The 11,452-nt window shown below is 42.9% G+C and overlaps 1 protein-coding gene across 1 annotated transcript; it reads left to right on the top strand.

Annotated features, from left to right (window-relative positions):
• The first annotated feature begins 6 nt into the window (after window positions 1–6).
• NDUFV3 (NADH:ubiquinone oxidoreductase subunit V3) lies at window positions 7–8,209 on the top strand. The gene is made up of 3 exons (XM_008632848.2): window positions 7–20; window positions 3,224–4,180; window positions 7,922–8,209. Exons 2-3 carry the CDS (start codon window positions 3,289–3,291, stop codon window positions 8,077–8,079), a joined length of 1,050 nt encoding a protein of 349 aa, XP_008631070.1. The 5' UTR covers window positions 7–20; window positions 3,224–3,288; the 3' UTR covers window positions 8,080–8,209.
• The last annotated feature ends 3,243 nt before the right edge of the window (window positions 8,210–11,452 follow it).

Below are 11,452 nucleotides of genomic sequence, written 5' to 3'. Positions count from 1 at the left end.
CGGGACGGCGCCGCCAAAGAGTAAGAGGGTGGTTAGATAGTGAGAGGTATCGGGGTGTCAATAAAAGGAAGGGGTGAGGAAAGCTGGAGGAGGGTCACGCCTCGGAAGAGGCGCTGCATAAGCTGGGAAAAACCAAGGACTGAAAGGTCATCGCCATGTAAACGAGGGTTTCTGGTAAAATGTGCCGTGTAGTAATAAAAGTAAAAGTAAAGGCCTGGCTGCGTGGAATATATTTATAGGCCATATACATAGACACACACGTATGTAGTTGCATATTTATAAGCTTGTCACTTCTTCCCTGTTTACCTTCACTTTTAATACTCAAGGCCAGGCTGGATGGGACGGTGTCAGACTGTTCAGTGTGTACGAAGGGGAATGGCTTAAAACTGAAAGAAAATAGGGTTAGATTAGATAGCAGGAAAAAATTGTTTACTGTGAGGGTGGTGAGGCCCTGGCACAGCTTGCCCGGAGAAGCTGTGGATGCCCCATCCCTGGAAGTGTTTTTAGGAGGTGTAAAACCTAGTTTTTAACTTTAGATGATTGCCCTTGTCCTTCAAAATGTTTGTGTTACCAGGATTAAAAATTAGAAAGATTTAGAGAAAGACTTCCAAGGTCCAAATATCCCAAATAGCAGCTCCAGACAACAGTGTAAGAAGCTGCCATGTCCTTCCTGGGTTAAATTTGGTTATAATGCTTCTTGCCCCAGAGGTTTGCAAGCCTGAACCTTGTTTTGGGTGCTGCCCTCCATCCCACATTGAGGAGCATTTGAAACCGTTTTGTCCCTGACCAAAGTCAGAGCAGGAATACAGATTTCAAACACTGATGCCTTGTTTGTATAAATGGAGGCTCAGTGGTTCAGTGAGGTTTCCTGTCCCAAATTAGAGATCCAGGTGCTGGAACAGGAAAGCACCATGGAGCCACATGTAGGAGTGATCAGACTTGTTGACTGCTGTTGAAAAGATCACTGAAAGTGTAGTTGAATGCAGACTTCTGCCACCTTCCTAAATGCCAAAGCAAATAAAAGCCTGGCTGTTCCATTAAGAAAGCCTTCACTGCATAGATTAATTGAACAGCAAATTGCTTTTTATTACAATTTATTTTTTTGCGTTAAGTATATTTGAGATGTACTTTAGTATCAGTTTCTGGATTCACTGTCCTGCAGCTCTGATTTGTGTCAGGAGACCTCTTAGGCCAGCTCTCCCAGCCAGCTGCTTCCCCTGCAAACACTCCAGGTTAATTAAGATGTATAGGATGCAGCTGCCTTTGCCAGATTCTGGCTGGAACAGGATGTGCAATTTTCCTTGCTTTGATAAAATAGTCATGTTTACATACAGAGTCAGTGATGGGAAATAGACCTGTAATTTCTGCCTGTCACCTGAGTGTGAACAGGTTTTAAACACATTCTGGGAATGATGCTGATGTTCCAAGCATCAGGGAGAACACATCTGGGAATGATATTCCTGTGACTGATACGGATGTGGTGTTCTTTGAGCAAAGTGATGCAGGTACAGATTAGCTGGTGCAAAGTTTGAAATACCCTAATTAAAGTGTATCGGTCATATTGGGTGTTTCAGCTTTTAATCATAAAGTCTGTCTTTTCCACTTATCCAAACTTAACTGTTTAAAGTACTATTCCAGTAACTAATGGTCAAGTTGAATTTTACTTGCTTTCTTGGTTTCTTAGGGTGTCGTAGCATTAATACTTCTTCAGGTTTTGCTCAGCTTTCCCTTGCCTGTCCTCCCTTTGGCCATTCTTGTGTTAGTTTGACCTCCTTTATGCTTCTCTGAAGAACTCTTCCATCCTGAGTGATGCTTCCTCGTGTGTTAGTCTCTCCAGGCTGCTGTGTGGCTGGGTCAGGGAGTCAGACCTCTTCCAAAGGTGTCTGCCCATCCTCCTGCCTTCCCCTGCCCTTCCTTCCCATCCTGCACCTTCCATCTGGCAGAGAGAAGTATGTGCTTGAAATTACTCAAAATACTACCTGTAAACTCAATACTTCTTTTCATTGTATTTTGTTATGATAAAAACTCTGCATTTCTTTCTAAAGTACTTTGCTTTTATTTTCATGTGCTTGTCTCTTCTGTGGTGTTTTCATCATACAGGGTATTACTGTAAAAGACTAGTGAGGGGAAAACTGCATTTAGTTTATAGTCTTACAAAGTAGGTCTGGATTTCCAAATTCTGCAGATAAATCTGCATAATGGGCTGGAAATCTGGTGAATTTTGCTGCTGGTTGGAAGTGGTGCAATTTGTAATGGAGTTGGCTTTGCTATAGCCAGTTTCAGCCATGGTAAATCTTCTTAATGTGCTCCCCATCCTTGACCTCCTGTTTTTTTCTAACCACAACAGTATTTGCTGTTGCTCAGCCTCTTGAGGATGATAATAAGCATCCACGGGGTATTATGTACTCTCTGAAAGGACCTGAAAATTGCTACCTTCTCCTTCAACTGTTCGTTCCTTGTCTGGAGAGTTTAGCTTAATGCAGGTATCCACGAGGAGAAAAAACAGAGAAAGAAACAAACATGAAGCATCAGGAGATCTTCTAAGACTTCTTTAACAAAGAGGTCTCAAACCAGAAATAGGAAGTGAAGACTGTGGGAGATGAGGTCTTGGGGAAATAGTGTTGGGCTGTGGGGGCACACCTCAGCTGGCAGAGGCCACTGGGCAAATGAACAAGTAATACCTTCATGGATGGCCTCAGGTATCTCTTACTCTGCTGCTTTGCCTTTTGGGAGTCATCCCTCCCTTCTGCTTCCAGGATAACTCTTGCAAGCAGCTGTGGCTGTGTCTCTTTACTTTGTCTGCTTCGCTGGCTTGTTCACAGACAAGCGTTGTCTCTGCAGCAGCATTTGAAGAGCTTGGCTAACGAGCCATCCTAATGCTCACCTGAGATAGGGAAGTGTCTGCAAACCGTTTCCAGTGATGCAGAGTTGAAGCACAGGGAAAACCAGCTCTTGGAGGAGTCTGGCAAAGCGAGGAATGTAAGGATTTATCTCTTGAGTTTTGGCATTGCAGCAGCAAAAACTGTTACATGCTACTAGAACTCCAGTTCCTTTAACTTAAAAAGTCTTAAAACTTATTGCTTGCAATGCCTGTGTTTAGCATTATAATTCCTTCAATGTATTTTTGTACCAGATTATCTCTGAAAGTTAAAACTGTGTGACTGAGATCAGTAACAGCAATGTCAGGTACAATGATGATAATCCTCTTTATGCCGTTTCCTAGATGTAGTGGCACCACAGGGAAGCACCAAGCTGCTTGCCAGGAAGGCACCAGTTGAATTTCGTAAAATGTTGTCTTCTAGCTCTCTCCTGCTGTCTGCAGACAAAGGGGAGAGCATATCTAGTACCAGCCTCAAGGAAGCTGCAAAACCTGCTGAAGACACGAGGATGTCCATGTCAAGAAAAACTGTGGTTGCATTTCCTCAGCGAGGAGTTGTTTCCTCCCATGAGGAGGAAAACCTCACTACACCTGCAAGAGGAGGAGGCCTTAGGAAAGAGTTAGTTGAGGAACAAACTTCATCTTCATCCAGCTCAGAGTCAGATTCTAGCTCAGATTCTGAAGATGAAAATATTGATGATTCAGAAGTTCCCATTAAAACTAAAGTTGAGTTTCCCAGGCGAGATCCCATCTTTTCTGAGAACATAGCAGTAAAGGCATCAATGCTGGCAAAAGAGAAATTGTCCCAGAAATCCCTCAAAGAATATGGAATTAAGAAGCTGCCACGCAAACCAGAAATTAATGTGTCTCCTGTAAAGCAGGTCAAATTCTCTAAAACATCAGTCAGCCAGGAAACATCAAAATCCAAAGCAAGAGACCCCAAAGTAAAATCCACTCCAAAAGAGCAGAAGTCAGTCTTACAACCACACGTGGTGAAAAGTCTGGATCTGACCAATGTCACTCGTAAATCTGATCCTGTGGAGGAAAAGGCCATTGGAACGCAGGTAGCAGCTATTCAACTGAAAGCCTCAGCAGTGACTCAGGAAGACAAAAAGCAAAAACTGGTATCCAGAGGAGAGAAGGAAAAGGTGAAGGAGGCACAGGAGTTGGAAGCAAAAGAAGTTACTGCTCCTAAAGTGGAAGAGACTTCTGGAAGCACAGCGTTGGTGATGGGCACCACGGCAAAGGAGGAGACCATGCAGGAAGCAGGAGTCCAGGCTGGAGAAAGCAGCACGATAGAGGGTACAACTTTAAATTGTTTGAACTTTATTGATTCATCTGGGCTAGGGTTTGACTTTTTTAAAGGGTTTCCACATCTTCTCTGATCTTTGTACTAAAGCTGACAGAGTGGCAGTGACTCTCTGGAAGATAAATTGTTGTTCGTTGCTAATTGTTCTAAGCTGTCAGTAATACTCAGTCTCCAGCTATGCTGTGAAAGGAAGCGGTTTCATTTCTCTGTATTTATAGTTTCATAAAGCAGTTACTTATAAAATGGAAACAAGATTGCTTCCACTGTGAGCAAAATCATGGGTTTTATATGACAACACTTGTTTTCATTCTTCTCTTTTCTCGGAAGGATTTGGTAGCTGCCATTCTCATGAGTCAAATTTGATGCCATCTCATTGTTGCTTAAACCCTGCTCTCTTTCTGGTTTTGATTTGGATTTTTTGGGTTTTTGATGGGTTTTTTTGAGTCTATCAGTGTTTCAGATTTCAGTAGACTTTGAGAATTCATAGTGCAATGCCAGAAACAGGTGGTGTTGATTCTGAGACTGGAAGGTTGCAAGTAACTCGTGTAGAAGTAGTGAGTCAGTTTTGTAGTGAGCTGTGGAGGAGACAATGGTGTTTTCAGGGAAGACCATCATGCATCATGTAATCATCTCCTTGGCTGTGCTTCCCTATCTGACTTCCCCTTCTTATTTACTGCCATCCTCTTAATTGCCTGCTGATCTCATTTTGTGTATCTCGGTAGCAGATGTCCCTCTGGCCTGATCTGTCATGATTCTGCCTTTCATCTTAGGCAGTATAAATCTGCCATTCTTGAGACCCCTCTTCGCGTTGCTACTCTGAATTAAAGAATTTGTCTGCTTGGAAGTAAAAGCAGCATGCTTGGATATCATCCTTCAGGAAAGGCCCTGGGGGCCAAGGGAACAGCAAATGGAACATGAGCCAGCAATGTGCCCTCGAAGCAAAGGCCACTGAGGGTTACTTGGGAGGAGCAGGCTGAGGGAGCTGCAGTTCCTCTCCTGGTGAGGTGCACCCAGGGTGCAGTGTTCAGTTTGGGGCTCCCCAGTGCAAGGGAGATGTGGGGCTGCTGGACAGCGTCCAGCAAAGTGCCACTGAAATGATGGAGGGACTGGAGTATCCTGTGAAGAAAGGCTGAGAGAGCTGGGACTGTTCAGCCCAGAAAAGAGAAGGTTCAGACAGAACATCATCAATGTGTGGAAATAAACAGAAGGAGAGTGCAGAGAAGACAGAGGTAATGCTTTTTAGTGGTACACAGTGATGGGACAAGAAGCCGTGGGTACAAACTGAAACACAGGGTTTTGCCTCAACATCAGTGAACTCTTTTTTTTTACTGTGAGTGATGGAGCACTGCACAGGTTGCACAGAGAGGTGGTGGGGTCTCCATCCTTGGAGACACTCAAAAGCTGTCTGGACAGGGTCCTGGGCCTCCTGCTGTAGCTGACCCTGCCTGAGCTGACCCTGCCTGATCATTTGGGGTTGGACCAGCTGACCTACGAGGTGTCTTCCAACCTCAACCGTTCTGTGACTCTGAAGTGTCTGACCAGGTTAAGTGACAAAACAGTTGCATTAGTATGTCAGCTTCCAGGAGATGGTGCTGAGTAAAAGACCTGCCTTCTGTTTGAGGGGTTGGTTGGCTCATAATTTCGTCGGTTTCCTTGCCTTCTTCCCTGATGGCAACTCAAATGACTGGAAGTGGCACTCTGTGCTGTGGTCCACTTGACAAGGTGGTGATCAGCCAAGGGTGGACTCGATGATCTTGGAGGTCTTTTCCATCCTAAATGATTCTGCACTTCAAATAACAAAATGCACCACTGTTTGCAAGTGATAATTTTGATTTGCTTGTTTCTTCTTGCAGTCAACAGCATAAGCTTTCTTTAAAAAATCAGAAAAATTTGGGATGGGCTATTTTTTTATCTACAGATGATGCTTTTCTCACCATTCATCCACAGTGGAGTTCTAGATGCTCAAACATTATTTTTGTCTGGTATCTCCAGATGTATCTTGTTCTCTCTTCCTTCTTTGAGAACAGCCACTGCTTTTCCTTGTTTGACATTCAGAGCTGCCTGTACCACCTGTAATTCCTACTTCTGTCCTGCCCCGTGCCCTTTTGTCTGCAAACTCTGCAGCAGCCACACAGAAGATGTAAAAGGAATTTTTCTCAGTACAAACCTGGATGTTCAGGTGATATCATCCCTTTGTAGAGCAGTCAGCAAAACCTGCTGACTTGAACTGCTGAGTGAGGAGCAAAGTTGTAGCTGCTAACTCAGAAATAGGCCTGTGATTCATTTTGGAAGAACATCCCATGAAGTGCTTGCTCTTTAAGAGACAAAGCAGAGATGAAGGATGAACGGTGGGCAGGATGAAGTCAGGAATAAATTTTTCCTTCGAGAAGCCAAGTGCAGTGTATTTGGGCAGGAAAAATGAGTCTCCATCTGCTTTCCTTCTTGCACATCTGTCTCCAAATTTGAAACAACTGTCTCTTGCAGGTTGAGTGTACTCTTGCCTCCACTTGGCTGTTCTTGGGGCTCTTGGGAGCAAAGAGCATCATCTGGCTCTTCTTTCTGTAGTGTTGTCTCCTATGAGCTGTGTCAGGAGGAACGGAGCAGTAGGCACAGGGATATTTCCTGTCCTGTTTTGCTGAAACCATGACTTACTACCTTGAGGTTTATAAGGAAGCCTTGCTAAATGCTACGGATATTTCTCTTAATCTGATAGCTTCACACTGCAGTCATTATGTCATAAGTAAAGGGAAATCCTGGTGTTGCAGTTCTTGTGTTTTTATTGTAGGTGCACCTATTACAAAAAGGGCTTAATACAGTCTAACCTGAACCACCACATACAAACTTATATGACAAAGCTTTTCACTACATTGTGTGTCTTCTTCTATTGTTAAAACTCTGGGTATACAAGAATAAATTAATATTAGGAGTAAAGTTTTATTTCTTGCCATTTCCTTTGTTGTAAAATCAGCCTGTAATGGGAACCTTTTATGTAAATTACACTGCCTAGGTTTGCATAATATTCTAAAAGCATAAGAATTAATGTTGGCTTTAACATGAAGTAAAGAGTTCTAAATAACTTTATTGGGTTATTCTTTTTGGAGTAGAGCTAATACAAAGTTTAGAAGATTATATTTACAAAAAAAAGAAATTTGCATCAAAGCCTCTTGATATATTACTGCTTGGTATCACCACATTTGAAATTAAATTGTGGGGATCTTGCTAATTCCATCACTTCTCCCCATGGCAAAAATTCAATCTGTAAAGTAGCTCTAATAGCTGTATCTCATGGTCTGACAGGATGATACATCATTTGTACTGCTCCTTTGCCCCTCCTGGTTTGCTAAGAATGTCACCTACTGTTCTGGCTGGAATGAAAACCAAGGCAGCTATGAGAAAGCCAGGAAATGCAGACATATGTCTTGCAAAGATAAATGGAATGTTCTGCCCTGTGCACCCCCAGCATTAGGTGGTAGTTTGGGTTTAAAACCTGCACTGTATGAGATGCCTTGTACTGATCCCTGTTCCCCACTGCACAGTAATGCGCTGCTTCAGGACCAGACAAGGCACCAGCTGGGCTTAGGAAACTTCTCCTTTTGTTGTAGTTGCTGACTTTTCTCTTTCAAATGTTGACTGGATGAGGGATCTGACAGTTTATGAAGGCTGACTCAGTGCTTAAAAACATTGTCCTCTGGTGTAGCATCCTCATAGTCACCAGTTACTGTTTGTTTTCACAGAGACCACAGCACCTGCTCAAGAGGAGTTTGACAATTCCACCTACAAGAACCTGCAGCACCACGAATATCACACTTACACCTTTCATGATTATATCACTGTCCTCTCAAAGTACAGGCAGCCTCAGCCATCCTCTGGAAGACCATCACCAAGGCACTGAAAGAACCACATTTATAACAAACACCCAGGCAAGATGATGAATTGTTCTATTTAGCACTGTTGCTTCATCTGTATAATTTAAATCAGATAATAAATAATAAAGGCATAATAACTTGGGCTTTTGAACAGTCCTTCCTGGCTCTTGGGGTCCCTCACTTCTTGGCTTTTATGAGCGAGCTGCAAATGAATCATCACTGAATAAAAATATATTTTCTACCTCTCCATATATATTATTTGGTGATAGTGTAAAAAAGTCCTCACTTTTCAGTGTCTCCCAACTTTTGATACTGATCATTCTTGCAGGACCATGTCAAAGAATCCCTCGGGATTCAACTGCCTGTGGAGTATGAGCCATGGTTTAATTTGGTGGTGGTGTCACTGTACTGTAGTGGGTTGTGCTCCTTCCACACAAACATGTTCCCAGCTCTGAAGAGGTTCTGTTTATTCTGGATTTGGGAGTTAAAATCATTGGCTGGGAGCAGCACAAGAAGTATTTGTCTCGTGTGGCAAGAGTGAATGTTTTGTGTTAGTGGAGGAATGCAGGTTTATATAATGTGATTGAAACATCTCAAAACCTCTGCTCTTGTAAAGGGAGAACAGAACATACAACTTTATTTAATCATCTGTTGGGGGGCTCCAGCATCCAGGTTCTGCAGTAATTGAAATAATTTTAAGTGTAAGAGAATCTCGGCGGGCACTTCCTAATGGGCTTTACTGTGTTGATTAAACTCTGAGGACAAAAACCTATTTCAATGGATAGAAACATTTGAATGTTATTTTTAAATGTGATGAAAATATCATAAGGGTAAAACCAGCTCCTGGTACTAATTGCTGGGAGTATGTTTCATTTCCCACTTCTTTTTTCCCCCCACTAAAAGTTAAAATTGCTGTCCATCCTCAGTCTTGCTCTGCAGAAAATGTGAGCCATGAGGCACTTCTCAATACACGTTATCAGCAGTTACAGTTGGTCTCAGTAAATTCTGTACTTCCATCCTATTAGTAACAGTCTTCTGCCTTCTGGGAAAATGGCCTTGATGGCCGCCAGCTGTTGTGGGTTTAGTTCCATTTTGGCTTCTTGTTCATTTTGGGGCTTTTTGGAGTTAATTGGCCTTTAAGCAGTTCTTGCAATAACTCCAGCATTTTCCATCACCTGTCTGTATTCTTTCAAGCAACAGACCAGGAAAGATCAAAGGGAAAACAGAGTCAGCTTTAGGAGTCTATCTGGATATTGGATGTGAATCCCTGGGTGCAATTAGTAGAGCAGATATTTTATACTCTAGCTTGGCAAAAATGTGGTAAGAAGGATCAAGAGGCCTACATCAATTCGCTGTGTAGAATTTTAAGTCAGAAACCCCTGGCAAGCAATTTTATTGTCCTGTAAAAAATAAAGAGCATGTTGGTGACTCCAACTGAAATTTAGAAATCTGTTAATGTATAAATCCACGTGCTGAGGAATAAAGAGCAGAAAGTCACTCAGAGACACCAATGGTCCCATGTACACTGTACTTGTAAAAGGGAGAGAAATTTGCTGCTAACATTAAAAACATGAAAGAATCGGGGTCTTCCTTTATGAAGGGCCCACAGGAGGGCCCCAGTAAAGCTGCTGTGATTTGTTATTACCTGAGACTCCACGGAGTAACCTGAGCCTCACAGCTCAAGAGCTGCACTGGTGCTGAACTGTGCTCTGAGCTGCTCTGTGATTACAGGAGGAGGCTGCAAATTGTCAGACTCTAAGCAGTAAAAGTGAAATGTGTATTTACTCAGCTTACCCACGGTAGCTGTCACTGGTGGCTGCTGGGAGTCAGACTGGCTCACCTCGTGCCCTTTTTATTTCTCAGGAGGGCTGGTGTTCTAAACAGGGACTGAATCAGCCCAGGAGGAGTGGGTTGAGGTAGAAATGTGTCTTGCTTTCAGTCAACTCCCACCCTCTGGTCAGCTGCATTTGTAACTAAGGTTCTAATCTGGTCCTGGGATGGGCGTTTTGCTACCCTTGTTTCATGATCACAGCAAAAATTAGTGGTGGATGCCTTTTCTATCCATGTAATTCTGCCTTGGTGTCTTCTGGTGAGCCTTCCACACCTCTGAAATGAAGCTGGAAGTCAAATAACTTCAAAACTCTTGTGGTGCCAGGCTTAGGTTTGCCCTGCTCAGTGAACCAGTCTGCTCTGGAAAGGGCAGATAATGCAAGGAAGGCACCAAGACTTCTTCCCACTGTGGTGTTTTCCTGGACCTCAATGAAAAAGGCTTCATTTTTTTGTCCTTGGCTACTACCAGATGTTGCTGTGTTTGAGTCATATGCTAACATTTAAATTTCAAGCAGGATGCAACACGATATACTCAAATTCTGTAACGTTAGTAACTTTGTCTTGCTGTGCTAGGTACTTGCCAGGTAAGTCAGGGACCTTGTTTGGAAGAATGTATAATCCAGGATACTAACATAATTGCTGGAAAACCTCAAATGTGAAAGAAATTAAGTCTCAGCTTAGTTACTGTGAAAACCAGCTGTTCAAATCCAGCATAGACTTCAGAAGTGGGGTTTTCAATGCAAATTGCATTACTGGGGGAGTACAAGAAGATCTGGAAAGTGGAATTAATTAACCTCTCACTGAAAAGATGAAGCAACCACTTTCTTTGTCAAAGGGAATGGTTTTTAAACTTTATGTATTTTTTTTTAAAGTGTAGCAAACTGCTAAGAAAATTGCTTTTCAAAATTTTCTCACACTTAGATCTCTAATTTTGAGCCCAGAAGGTTCTGGACGGCCACTGGAAACCCACTAATCCAAGGTACAGAAGTGGTACTGCAAACAGAGCTTGTGGTGATCACCTTAGTTATTACAAGTTCAAGACTTTTTTGGTCCTTCTGGTGCTTCCTGTGGCCTCCAGTCATGATAAGAACTGAAATCTATTAAGGATCTCTTCAAGTTTTCTTTCAAATTTGGGAAATGAGATTAACTGAGTGCACTGACAGATCTTTCACAGTACATCCCCAGTGTTCAACGATCAGAACACATCCAGTAAGCCCTAAAAACCTGCCCCAGCTCCTTTCTCTCACCACAAGAGATGCCATTATCGTGCAATGCTTCTCTTCCGAACAGTTTGAATTCCTGGTGGGTCCAGTCAATGGCTGGTGTGCAGTGAGTGAGCAGAAAACATACTCCCAGTATCCTGTGTAGCATCATAACATCAGAATTGTGCAAAGTGACCGTGGAAGGGAAGTCCTGAGATCAGTCCTCTGCTCTGCAGCAGGTGCAATTAGATCAGGTTGCCCTGGACCTTGTCCAGTTGAGTTCTGATTATACTCAAGGATGGAGATCCTACAGGCTCTCTGGTCATCTTCTCCAGCATTTGGACACCCTTGTGTTTTAAAAGACAAA

This window comes from Corvus brachyrhynchos, unplaced genomic scaffold, assembly GCF_000691975.1.
Source record: "Corvus brachyrhynchos isolate BGI_N302 unplaced genomic scaffold, ASM69197v1 scaffold32, whole genome shotgun sequence".
NCBI classification, from domain to species: domain Eukaryota; kingdom Metazoa; phylum Chordata; class Aves; order Passeriformes; family Corvidae; genus Corvus; species Corvus brachyrhynchos.
Note: the sequence above shows the minus strand (reverse complement) of the source record. Positions and strands in the feature narration are given on the sequence as shown.

Coding starts and splice junctions, on each gene's coding strand:
- NDUFV3 (XM_008632848.2), top strand. CDS start 3,289: ATGTTGTCTTCTAGCTCTCTCCTGCTGTCTGCAGACAAAGGGGAGAGC. Junction 4,181..7,921: donor AGAAAGCAGCACGATAGAGG/GTACAACTTTAA, acceptor TTGTTTTCACAG/AGACCACAGCACCTGCTCAA.